Genomic DNA, 13,977 nt, shown 5'->3' on the forward strand with positions numbered 1-13,977 from the left:
GTGGTTCCCCAGAAACAAACCTGAAAGCTGAAAGTTATGAAAAAACTACACTGCATTGTTTGCAGTGGTTTACAGAACATCTGATGTGGTGTGCACATTTAAACATAGGATCCAGAAGGCTATTCCAAAAGGTTTGATATGACAATGCTGATTTAGTAAATTTAACAGATGGAGGTTATGTTGATGGATTAATGGATGGATAGATTGATTGATGGATGATTTTTTCCCCTATACATTCAAATTAGCATTTCCTTAAAGTTAATAATACGGGTATCTGGTGTAACACAACGTTTGGTTGAGAAAATATCTGTTTAATAACTTAAAAGTTATAAATAAATAATAAAGATCAATCAAGTGGACCAGTATGGCAAAGCTACAATGATCCCCTTGGGCACTTGGGAAATGTATTTATTTTTAGTTTGTGGCAATGATTTAAAATTTTTTTTAAGAGTAATGAAAATTTAAAACATTATCCAAGCCTTTGCTTGATTTGCAAATCAATTAAGCTATGTTACTCAGTAAAAAAAAAAAACAACAACAAAAAACTAGTAGGTTCATAGTGTAATATTTTACAGTTTGGGGAGAAGACACAAACTCCTCAGGGGGTGCATCAGGAAAAGAATCTGGTGGAAACATTTGCCAAATCAAACATCTGCCACACGCTGTATTAACCCCTTGTGAGTAAGGGAGCAGCCACAAGAAGCTACTAAGTGTGAAAACCTATTCTGAGTATGTTGGGTAGATAGCTTGGACTGGGAGGACTATAAGGTGCTAGTTCCGATTTGCCGCTACCACTCCCCGGAGTGTCGGCCAGAACACTGCTCAAGGCCCGGATGAATGTTCAGAAGGGAGACAATGAAGACACCGAGGATAGTGCAGACTCTTGTATTGACATCACACAGTTGAAGGTAACAGGGATTGTCAGAGGAGCAGGTATTGCACACAGGCTTAGGTGCGTGGGTATGTGTGTGGTGTGTGTGGTCTCTGAAAGGAACAGAAAGAAAATACTACATTACTAAAGTGTTCACATCAATAACTCCAGAGTACATCAACATAAACACAGGTGGGAAATAAACTAACATCCCCTTTAATACCATAACCCATATATTACCCACGACTCACGTATAGACCCACTGAGAGAGCTAACCCAGTACACAGTTATACCCAACCACACGGCAGGAGAGTTAGCTTAGCTTAGCCTAGCGCCCGCTAACGGCACAGACAGAAACATAGTAATTTCCCCCCTAACCTCAGTTACAGTCCCAAACACATCTTATTATCACATCCTCACACATCACAAACTTACGTTGCTCATTAACGCACACTTCTCACGGAATGACCACTTCTCTGCTGGTAATCTGGAGCAGAAAAGCTCAGGTGCCTTGCCCACGTTTCTCCCTGCTCATAGTCTCTCTCATACAAAGCGGTGGGGTGACCTCTACTGGTCACTCTAAAAAACTACAGGTGAACTAACAACTGAACAGAATAAAACCGTAACTACGGGGCCTTTTGTACAGAGTACTTCTTGTCAGAAATTGCCACCAAAACTGGTCGTTGCTCACCATGTTATAATTTTGAGGGTATATAACGTCATTCAAACTCATTTTAAAATCACCAGATGCTGAATTTAAAAATAATTTCCCCAGAAATTCCTAATTTTGTAAATCTGTAAATCTGCAGGCCAAACACAACTTGCGTTTGGCCTGCCTACACTTAGACATGAAGTATAATATTCTTTATTTGTTTAACAGATATTACAATGTAAAATTTTTTGTTGTGTTAGGACATTTATTTCTTTTTTAAAATTTAGCATTACTGTGCTTTTTTTTATTTGTTTGAGAAGGTAAACAAAATGGTTACATGTATTTGACAAATTGAAATAAAGTATAATCTGCAAAAAAAATCAAACTGTATATATATGTATGTATATACATATATATATGTATGTATATATCAAAATAACTGACTGACAACAATTAAAAAGAAAATCAATTTTTAAAAAAAATGGACAATATATACGAGGAAAATGAAAGGAAAAACCCATCAGTCATGTGACTCAACAGATTTATCTCAACTGATTATAGAAGAAAGACATGCAGCCCCAAAATGCATTTCTCATTATGGAGATGGTGTATATTGGTGACACCAGTCTCCTGTGAGATGTGAGTCGCAGGTCAGAATGGTCTTGAACTCATAGCCGCCACTGTTAGCTGAACAGGAAAATATACGTGTCCCCTGAGTTGGACGCCGGGAACATGATCCCAGGAGATCATCATGGAACAGATCCTTGTCCCATAATTCAACATACACATTACTGTGTGTGTCCACCTTTATGAGAAAATAGCATTAAAAATAGGATTTAATTGAAGTCAGTACATCAAACCTGCAGTATTAAAATTCCTTCAATATGGTCCTTGACTTTATATGTTGTCAGGTTTCACTGACCTGTCCAAGATTAAAATAAGCATTCCACTGGGGATAATTTGATTCGATCATGCCAGTCTGATGATGGATGGAACTGAACCAGAGTTTAGCATAGCTGTGAGTAGGAGAAAGACACAAAGATGAGTAATATTGCAGATTTCTAAATCTCTAAATTCTAGAGATTTAGAAATCTTTAGAAATCTCTAAATCCTAATCCCTAACCATGCTCGTCTCACCTGTCAGTTGGGCCAAGATGATCTCCTTTTAGATCCCAGGCTCGGATGATTTCCACAGTTAGCTTCCCCCTCCAGGCTTGTCGAGGACAACAGTTGAAATCTAGATTAGGATTGCCCCGCCAACAATTTCGTTCGCTGTGTGATTGACTCACATCACTGTCTGTTATGTACTGCTCTATGGCAGCCTTCATCCCTGACTTCTTTGCGCCTTTCGGTATAAGCTGATACATTGGGCGAATGAAGTAGGAAGCAACATCTGGATGATCCTTCAGGCTGTTCAGCCAGTTTTTAAAACCCAGGGAGTCATCATATGCAAGTGAAAACTCTCCCAACCACCCATTACCTCCTACCACATCCGCAAAGTGTTGGTGGAGACCAGAGTTGTACTTAGTGGCAACGTCCCGGTTTTCCAGGATGTTTTTGCAAGAACCTTGGACAGCAGATGGATTCAACTTTCCCAAGCCAATGGAGACACCCATCGACAGGCAGGAGTGTAACTAGAAAGCAGGAGAAGACATAAGATGCAGGATTACCATTAAATAGGAACACATGCCAAAGACAAGCGCTTGTGATGTTAGGCCTACATGTCATGGAACTAAATGTGTTACTCAAGGGTTATTGAAAATGTCCTAAAAATACCCTAGGGTGTAGAGCCAATTTGAAATGTAATAAGAAAGCTTTGTTTAAACAAAGAAAGGTATTCATGTCTCATTGTTCTGGTTCTCTCTGTATTATTGAAGGTTCTTTACCTTACAATAAACACAGTTCCTTGAGACAACTTTTGCTGTGCTATATAAATCAAACTGAACTGAGCTTCTGTCACTGGACCTTTGTGCAGTATTGGCCAGTTGTGGCTTTCCTCCCAGAGGGTACACAGTGTGGTCAATTGCCCTGTGCCTGGTATGGTAACTTATTTTTCTGTGGTCTTTGTCTTTTTGTATTTTCTGTTTGTTAATTTACTTTGTTGATATTTGTTAAAATGCAGATTTAACAAATTACTTATACATACATTCAGTGTTGAAAATTGTAAAAAGTTTTGGCAATGCTAACCATCACATGATTTCTTGTAAATGATGTGTACAGATACAGATACTGATCCATACTCTTCATATTATTCCAAAAGAAGTAAAGCAGAAACAATTTGTAATTCATTAAGTCTTTAAAAGGTCATCAGGTGTTTCTCTCTCTCTTTTTTTACCTGATCCTGATGCCTGTTTCGGCTAGGAGGAGGCAAGAGTGAAATCACCATTCACCTGATTTACACTATTCATGCCCACTGGCTAGGGATGGGTATTTTCACGATTCCGATTCCATTTTCGATTCTGTTTAACGATTCGATTCTTTATCGATTCTCTTATTGATTCTTTTTAAAAAAGGAGAACACTAAGGTCGATTAGCTTAGAACTTTGTTTTATATCTTCTCTTTGAACAAGATAGGTATTTAGGAGTAACATGGCCTTACAAACCCAACAGTGAGATCTTAAGAGATCCACAGCCTACGGCTCTTCAATGGGGTGTCACAGGGTCCCCAGGAAAAAAAATTGTAAATGTAAAATAATAAAATAAATATTCTTCTGTAGCAATAACAAAGTATAACATAAATTATTCTGTAGCAATTACACAAGAATATCCAGTAATGTCCCTGCCTACAATTAAACACATTCACTTACTGAAAATCGGGGGCATCTGCTGTGGCAAATGGGTGCAAGCCTTTTACCACAAACTTAGTCACTGCTCGGTGACATTTGTCTATCCTGGCCTGAAAGGAGACGCTACCGGTAGACTGCAGAGAGAACTGCCAGCATCTGAGCCAGACTCTGTCTGTCTGTCTCATCATGGTCACCTAAATGCACAGTAATGGCAGGTTTTGTAATAAGGCAGATCGCGCTAACATAATATGCACTGTTAGTTGATTATTTACCTGCCGCATTAACGGGAGAGGACGTGCAAATGTTACCGCTGCTGCTGGGTTGAGATTCACGAGTCCGGAGCGGAATTAAAAACATGACATTCATTTAAGGTCATCGTGTGTTTTGTGAGCAAATGCTTTTGCATATTCGTAGTGTTTCCTCCCTTAAATGAAATATCTACTTTTCAAGTATTACAAGTTGCCCTGTTGTCATCCGTTCTCGTAAAGTATAATCAAACTTTTGAGCATTTGAGCCGCTTAGGCGCCGTGTTTCCTGCCAGGTAAATGACGCTCCGCAACGTGGTGACGTCATTCGGGGCGACTGGAATCGAGAAGGGAATCGTTTGCAAAAATGGCAAACAATTCCAAGGAATTGAAACAGTGGGAACCGGTTCACAACAAGAACCGGTTTTCGATACCCTACCACTGGCAGTTGAGAAATTTGAAAAACAAACTTGGAAAAAAAGAGAAAGGAGAGATAACAATGAAGAAAATGTCAAATGTAAGTAAATTCAGCAATTTTCAAACGGCAGTCGGTTGGATGTGGGTTCCAAAGTCTTTGCCACAAGGTGGAACTAGTCAGGCAAGTTCTTGTCACAGACAGTGGGGAGCTGACTGTGTGTAGAGAGAACACTGGATCCAAATGCAGACTAAAGCGGAGCGTGAAATGTGACTTGGACAAAAAGTGAGCCGTTTCTTGTGGCTGATAAGAACAGTACACAAACAAAACAAAGGCGAGTGGGGCGAAAACTAAACTAGAACCTAAACTGGAGAAATTAAACTATGATTACTATGACAAAAACATGAACATGAATCAGAACAGCTGCATGCAGGAAACTATGAATATAAACATGAATCATGAACTAACTGAAACTTGACATGACATGAAAGAAAGAACACAGAACAACCTGACAAAGACTGAAGGAAACACACAGACTAAATACACACAGGAGGTGATCAGGGAAAGTGGAAACACATGGGGAAACAGCTGACACAAATGAACATAACAACATCACAGGGGAAGAGTAAAACTAAGCACATTGAACAAAGAAACACGAGACTTTCAAAATAAAACAGGAAACATAGCGAGACGTAGACATGACAACCCAGGCTTTACAACATGAAACACGTGGACAAGAAATACAAAACAACTAGCACAGAAGGCCTGGATAAAACAGACTAAACTAAAATTCACAGCCAATTAATAATAATCCCAACCTCCACATTATCTTCAAAATATAACAAAAGAGATGAAAACCAACTGAAACTGCTGGGTCACAGAACCAGCTGCTGATAGCTCTCATGCAGAAGTGGCTAAAATACACTACATTTCCAAAAGTACCGTGGAACCCCGACTTGCGAAATTAATTCGTTCCCGAGGGTCTTTCGTAAGTCTAAAATTTTCGTAAGTCGAAGCACCCATCGCGCGTTTTGAGTGAGGCGATGCTGAACGATAGGCTATAGGCTAATTGCTAACTAGAACAACAATACATCGTTCAAGTGGAGCAGCGAAGTGCAAGGGGTTGTCACATGATTCGGAAGGCGTTGTGGGTATTGTAGGCTCAGCCAATCAGAGCCAGCTGATTTCGTTACACGGGCATTTTGCCGTAACACGGGCAGAAATATTGCCGTTAAGTGCCTTTGTAACTTGAATTTTTTGTTAAATGGGGTATTCGTAAGTCGTTGTTCAACTGTATTCACTAATCCATCCAAATCATTGAATTCAGGTGTTCCAATAACTTCCGTGTTCACAGGTGTATATAATCAAGCACCCAGGCATGCTACAAACATTTGTGGAAGACATGAAGGTTTGGTGGAGGGAGGATTGTGGTGTGGGTAGGGATGGGAATCGAAAACCAGTTCTTGTTGACAACCGGTTCCCACTGTTTCAATTAATTGGAATTGTCACCACGTTGTGGAGCGTCATTTACCTGGCAGGAAACATGGCGCCTAAGTGGCTCAAATGCTCAAAAGTTTTCAATTCAATTTCTTTATTGTCCCACAAGGGGAAATTAGTTTAGCAGCAGGTTATACTTTACGAGAACAGATGACAACAGGACAACTTGCAATACTTGAAAAGTAGATATTTCATTTAAGGGAGGAAACACTACGAATATGCAAAAGCATTTGCTCACAAAACACGGGATAACCTTAAATGAATGTCATGTTTTTAATTCCGCTCCGGACTCGTGAATCTCAACCCAGCAGCAGCGGTAACATTTGCACGTCCTCTCCCGTTAATGCGGCAGGTAAATAATCAACTAACAGTGCATATTATGTTAGCGCGATCTGCCTTATTGCAAAACCTGCCATTACTGTGCGCTGCTTTTAGGTGACCATGATGAGAGAGACAGACAGAGTCTGGCTGGCTCAGATGCTGGCAGTTCTCGCTGCAGTCTACCGGTGGCGTCTCCTTTTAGTCCAGGATAGACGAATGTCACCGAGCAGTGACTAAGTTTGTGGTAAAAGGCTTGCACCCATTTGCCACAGCAGATGCCCCCGATTTTCAGTAAGTGAATGTGTTTAATTGTAGGCAGGGACATTACTGGATATTCTTGTGTAATTGCTACAGAATAATTTATGTTATACTTTGTTATTGCTACAGAAGAATATTTATTTTATTATTTTACATTTACAATTTTTTTTCCTGGGGACCCTGTGACACCCCATTGAAGAGCCATAGGCTGTGGATCTCTTAAGATCTCACTGTTGGGTTTGTAAGGCCATGTTACTCCTAAATACCCATCTTGTTCAAAGAGAAGATATAAAACAAAGTTCTAAGCTAATCGACCTTAGTGTTCTCCTTTTTTAAAAATAAGAGTCGATAAGAGAATCGATAAAGAATCAAATCGTTAAATAGAATCGAAAATGGAATTGGAATTGTGAAAATCTTATCAATTCCCATCCCTAGGTGTGGGGTTGTTTTTCAGGAGTTGGGCTCGGCCCCTTAGTCCCAGTGAAAGGAACTCTTGATGCTTCAGTACACTAAGGTATTTTGGACATGCTTCGAACTTTGTGGGAACAGTTTGGGAATGGTCCCTTCCTGTTTCAAAGTAACTGAGCACCAGTGCAGACAGCAAGATCCATAAAGACATGGATGAGTGAGTTTGGTGTGGAAGAACTTGACAGGCTCACACAGAGTCCTGACCTCAACCTGACAGAACCTTTGCAATGAATTAAAGCAGAGAGTTCTCATCTAATACCAGTGTCTGACCTCACAAATGTGCTTCTTGAAGAATGATCAAAAATTCCCTTGAACACACTCCTAAAACCTATGGAAAGCCTTACCTGGAGAGTTCAAGCTATTATAGCTGACATCATAATGAACCCTATGGATTAAGTATGGGGTGTTACTCAGGTTGATATGCATGTAAAGGCAGACAAGCAAATACTTTTGGCAAAATAAGTGTTAAAAGCTGTCGTGTTTATGGTTGTTGTTGATGTTGAAAATGGCAGCGACAGAAGCTAGAGGTTTTTCAGCACAGCAGAGAGAGTTCCTGATGGACTGTGAGCCAATTATAGAGATAAGGTACAATTTCTTTCACTTTGGTCAGTAGAACAACTGAGAGAATATCTTTTGGAAGGGAATAAGCTCCTTGCATTCATATACAAATGTAATAAGAATGATGTTGCTATTCAGTTTTTGGCAAAAAAAAAAAAAAAAAAATTAGCATCCCTTATGTTCTTATTCATATGGAGCAGAAATATGCAGTCTGGTGACTGTGTGCAGGCAATTGTTCTTCATATACCTCATTTGAGGAGAATCCGTTTAGTCTGGACAAACAGGTTCGTACAGCTGTGACTCGTCTAAGACGGCCACCAAGACGAACCTGTAATGTAGCACAAAGTTTTAATAAAAAAGTGTTTTTACTCCTGAAATAATCGAATTAACAGTGTTTCTGTGTTTTAACCTTGCGAATGTAATGTGTGCCGTAGGTATCTATGATCTCGTTGTACTGAGCTCTGGTGGAGGAGTTGTAGCGACTTGGCAAACTGGCCACATCCCTGCTGAACTCAGAGCTAAGAGTCGGTCTGCTTGATACCCGGTAACTAGATAGAATGAAACTGATTAGTAAATTATTAAAAACTGAAATTATATATTGTTAATCTAAACTTGTGGTATATGTGGTAATGCCAGGATTTTCACAGCTAACCGATAGTGAGTACAGGTGACCGCGTGTGTGCTGAAGGAGTAGTGGTCCTCTTTGGTCTTTTTTGTAGCAAATGCATATGCCATGGAGTGTGTTCCTCCAATCCCCACGCTGGTAGATATGGGATTTATATTTAGTCCAGCCTGATAAATCGAAATGTAATTTCATTACCATTTTTTGTTTTTTATAATAGTCAATGTAATATAAAAGTAATAGATAAAAGTATTAGATATAATAAATACTGTCTTATTATTCATTCACTCAATTACTTTGAATATAATACTTTTTTTCTGGGGATCAAAAATATTAAATCAGAAATATTAAATGAAATAATGAGACAAGGAATTCATATTTGTATCACCTTTACACAGCTCAGTGAGCCAAAATTTAATCAAATCAGCCCTTTTGATGAGAACTTGCACACTAAGGTTTTTATGTTATTACAGTCTGTTTGATTCAGTGCACATTTCACTTGTAAAAGAAAAAAAAAGAGTAACAAATCAGCATGCAATGTTGCTTACAAATTTTGCATTTCTATTAGTTTTAATAACAAGTAATTACAATAACAGTATTTTGTAGTTTCAAACAGTAATTTTGTTTCAAACAGTAAGTGCAAGATGTTTCCTACCTTCCAGTCGTGGATGTCCTGATCAGTGTAAGAGTTAAGTAGTGAACTGTGGACACAATTTGAAGGAGAAGAATTACTTTTTATTTACTTGTTTCATTTCTTTAAAATTTTTTTACAGTCAAGCACGGAGGGGAACCATTATGTTTTGGTGATGTTTTGTTGCTAAATGGTGACTTCACCAAATTTAGGGGCCAATGGATTTTATTTACCATAAAATCTCGGTCGAGAACCCTTTTCTGTCAGCCACAACACTTAAGGCTCGTCATGGATGGGTCTTCCAACATGCAAAAGAAGCATTAAGGTGATGGCCAAGCCAATCTCCAGACCTCAGTCCTATAGAAAATGTGGAGGGAGCTGAATCTTGGAGTTGCCAAATGACAGCCAAGAAACCTGAAGGATTTAGAGAGTTTCTGTAGTGTGCCCCAGCAAATAAATATAAATTCAGTGTATATAGTGAGATGCTGTTTCTATTCTATCAGACTGTTGTTGCCAGTATCCCCTATTTTACTGCCCTCCCCTTTTTACACTGTGATGGGAATGCAGTATGGTGAGTAAGAATAGTATGTGGCTGCACATATTACTGAAGAAGGCTGGCTTATTAATGGGCAGGACTGTGGATTCACTGGGAATTATTGTGGAAAGGTGTATGGAGAAAAAATACTAGTCACCCTCTCCATAATATTTTGAAGGGTCAGAAATGTAAACAGCAGGCTTCTTCTCCTAAGCAGTGTAGGACAGAACGCATTAGAAGTTCCTTTGTTCCTACTGCTATGAGATTTCAAAATGCTGATAATCAACACAAGAAATTTGTGACCTGGTCATCACTTTACCTTCCAATATTGTAACAAGAATTCACCCATCTTTATTGTTTTATTCTACAGTGGAGGAAATATAATTTGATCCTTTTTTGAATATTAAAGTTTACTCACAAAGAAGTTAATAGTCTTTAATTTTGTTGGTGTTTCCTTTTAATGGAGAGAGACAAAGTGCCAACCAGACATCTAAGAAAAATATGTGTCTGTCATGGCTAACTGGTATTGTGACAGACTAGGTGAAGTAATGAGATGACAATGATCTCTGCGATGAAGTCCTTTCAGCAACAAATATACTACACTATACTGTACCTAACAGTGGTGTGTGCACTGCTGGAGATATCGGTTTTGCATTGGCTGATTGCACGCCAGTCGACAACAGAGGCTGGCAGCTGAAGATAAAAAAACAGAACACCATGATTAAGATGTGCACATAACCTATCTACTATAGTTTGCTGGTAATCACAATTTATCTATTTACTTTTTGTAGAGTTTTGTTTTGATTGCGGTTGGTGCAGAGAGTACAGGTGCCATCTGGTTTGTGGTAAGTAGCTACATCAATCATGTAGGCTCCTTTTCGGCGCAGGGTGATGACATCAAATCCCTCCCCAATCAGGTTGTGGCCTGGTACAAATGGAGCAGACTCACACTTGCTGTTGTTCACTGTCATACAGGAAAGAACAGGGGAGTTCCATGACAGAAAGAGAAGGAGGCTCAGGTAAAGAGGAGGTGGGGTTGGACTGGAGCGCATGGCTGAAGTCAAAGACAAAACAGACAAAATGACAAAAGTTTTGCAAACAGGTTTTGTCTGGGTATCACAACAGGGGTTATCAATTCTCTTTATTTTAACTGTCACTGTTCTGACTGAGTCTTGCATACCTCAGTCAAAAGGAACAAAATGAAGCCATGAAAAATCCATTAAAAAATATTGGTAGCACTTTCTGTTACAGCTTGGAAATAATGTGGTATTGGTGAGGTCCTTTGTCAGTGACCAAGCACTCTGTGCTTACTCTGCTAGACCTCAGTGTTGAACACTGTTGAGCTTAATATTTTATTACAGAGACTGAACACTTAATTACAAAAAATATTCAATAATATCAAAGTAGTTCTTGTACATCAACAGAGGTTATAGCTAATAGCTAAGAAATATTACACGGAACTTTATGTAGCTGACCAGAAACTGGAGACGATAATGTGGAAACAAAATCTTGCCTATGAGGCAAAACCCATTACTAATAGTTTAGCAATATATAGGCAACAATATGACAACCAGATTTTACCAAAATGGTCAAATCTGTGCATTAGAACTTTTGTATACTGACTTATGGTAGTAGCCCACAATAATAAGGTAATATTGGTTTATACTTACATTAGGATACTATTAACATATTATAATGCCGGCCAGCATTCTTTTTTGTTTGAAGCTAGCAATGTAAATATTATGTTTAATGTTGTCGCTAATTGTCTAAATATGTGTGTGTGGTTATTCTGTGCAATAACCAGCAAACAGGGCTAAAAATTGCACAAAAATTTTATTTGTGTAATGAAACAAAAATTATATATTGCAGTATCATAGGTTTTGGCTCTGGGACATCACATGTGGTGACTAATTGTCAATATTATATCTGTCTCCATTCATTTTAATTAATAAAATATTAACTTTTTATCCTGAAATTCAATAAATAAATGCTCATTGTTGTTCATTTCTTACTGGGGTAAATTGACATGGTAATTTACGCTATGAACCTGCTCCAGATCAGGTTAGGCTCCAGGTTAAAGACAGACTAGAAACAGGTCATACCTACTGACCACTCAATTCTTCAGAAATAAACATTTTTAAAGATCTACTAGACCACTGCATAGAGAGTAGGAGTTGGACAAAAAAAGATAATCACAACCAAACCATTTTTTTCAATGGTATTATGTATGGTATGTATGTATGTATGGTATTATATATTTCAATGGTACATTTATAAGTTCCACTCACTTAAATTCAACAACTCACAGACACCTAGCAGCCTCATAAACAAAGAAGCCATCAAACATGCGTGAGTGTCTGTTTTGCAGACATTGCAGCAGTCTCACGCTCTTACAAGTAACTCATAGATCAGTTCTTGAAACAAAGAACTTTTGACGGTCTGGAGGGCAGAGCCCAAAAAAAGAGTCCTGGTCTCTTTCACAGTAGTGATGGACATGTTCAGTTTACTGTGTTAAACTGAGTTTAACATATGAATTGCTTCTTTGTGTGAGTGGCTGCTGCTGTGTTCCTCAATAATCAGAAGTCAGAATTTCTAGAATACCCTCTCAACTCATATTTCCCACACTGAAAGTCAGAGCAGCACCAGCATTACTAAAATTGTTAACTTTTAATCTGTACTACCACTGTTGTGCATTTTTGACTCACTAAATAAGACATATGCAGAGGACCATATCCATGAATGCACTTTTAAAGTGCAAAAAAACAAAAAGGATACCTGAATGGTTCTGCCAAGAATCAAAACAAATGTTGTTTTTCTACAGTTCTACGTCCGCAGGTTGTTGATTTTGCAAAACTGAAATTGTTCTGTTCAGTAGGGGTGGGTGGATCAACCCAAATATCGATAGTATCGATTTAATGCTGGTACTGACATTGAATTGTTACTAGTGTGATCGGCTCAATGCGTTAGTTTGTTTTTCTTATGTAAGTTCAGCATGTTGCTACTGATCATCAAAAAGGAGACATGTTTGTGCAAACTGCTTCCCTCTCATGCAGGCACACTCTTGTCCGCTCCCTCTTCCCTGCTCAGTTGTGTTTAGTTGTCCTACAGTCATATGACTCAGATGCACTAAGCAAAACCATGCAAGCTGCAGTAAGTGAGAAATTGGAACAATATATAGAGCTACTTTACAGCTGTAAATCGAAACACTGCAAACAACGATGCCTGCTAGAAGGATGTTTTCTACTTTGGCAATCCTATGAACTTATATAAAGATATGAAAGACTATGAACAACACAACTTTGTCCTAGAAAAGCAGCAAAAGAAATGAAGAGAGGATGAAGGAAATCGTTAAGACAGACCCAGATCCCTCGCACAGAGACAGAGCCCACTGTCACAGAGGGAAATTATAACCAGGTAGTTCATATATTGGCAGTGGCAGTGGGGGGTACAGTTGGTTAAGGGGCAGTGCTGGGGGGAGGCTGGTTAACGCAGCTGTGGTTATTTGGCTAATCTTACTTGCCTCCCCTGTCATTTAAAACATTAGAATGTCAGGACCAAGATGGTGTGTGTGTGTGTGTGTGTGTGGAGAGTGAAGTGAAGTGATGGCTGAAATTTGAAGGAATATTAAAATGGATTTGCTACAAACTGAACACCTCTGTGTTGTGTTGGGTGAACCAGCAACATAAAGCCTGCTACAGTAATATGATTACTTATAGACTATATTCAGATAATATATTCAGCCCAGCTATTTGTGTTGAAAACATTATTTTATTGGAAATGAAATAATATACCTTTAACATGAACTATGAAAAATGTTGATGTGAATATACTCACCTTTTTGTGTTGACTGTCAGGTTATTTTATCATGGAACACATTTAAACAACATAAACTGACCCAAAGTGCTTTAAAGCCAGACACATTTATCTTCCAGGTCTCCAATAAAACCCAAGAACAACAAAGTGTTTCAAAATACATGAAAAAGCTGAAAGGTGTGTCTTGTTGTGTTCACGGATTATTGCGGAAAGTAAAAATCACAGTGATTCAGTGTTCATTAAAATTTGTTCAGAATTTAGCAAATTGATGAACTCTCTCTACACTCTGCCTTTATAAGTTAAAC

At 38.6% G+C, this 13,977-nt stretch overlaps 1 protein-coding gene and 1 long non-coding RNA gene across 2 annotated transcripts; both read right to left on the reverse strand.

Moving 5' to 3' along the window:
* Positions 1-871: 871 nt before the first annotated feature.
* On the reverse strand, positions 872-1,407 carry LOC146385872 (uncharacterized). The gene is made up of 2 exons (XR_014800405.1): positions 1,307-1,407; positions 872-984 (listed from the first exon to the last, which is right to left on the reverse strand). It is a non-coding gene; the product is annotated as an uncharacterized LOC146385872 (long non-coding RNA).
* A 711-nt stretch (positions 1,408-2,118) lies between these two features.
* On the reverse strand, positions 2,119-10,911 carry LOC146385873 (perforin-1-like). The gene is made up of 9 exons (XM_084930023.1): positions 10,642-10,911; positions 10,473-10,552; positions 9,349-9,394; positions 8,724-8,863; positions 8,481-8,619; positions 8,319-8,399; positions 2,661-3,157; positions 2,446-2,539; positions 2,119-2,328 (listed from the first exon to the last, which is right to left on the reverse strand). Exons 1-9 carry the CDS (start codon positions 10,909-10,911, stop codon positions 2,119-2,121), a joined length of 1,557 nt encoding a protein of 518 aa, XP_084786149.1.
* Positions 10,912-13,977: the final 3,066 nt, after the last annotated feature.

This window comes from Perissodus microlepis, chromosome 6 (genome assembly GCF_051167445.1).
Source record: "Perissodus microlepis isolate ML-2025 ecotype Zambia chromosome 6, ASM5116744v1, whole genome shotgun sequence".
In the NCBI taxonomy this organism is placed as follows: Eukaryota; Metazoa; Chordata; class Actinopteri; order Cichliformes; family Cichlidae; genus Perissodus; species Perissodus microlepis.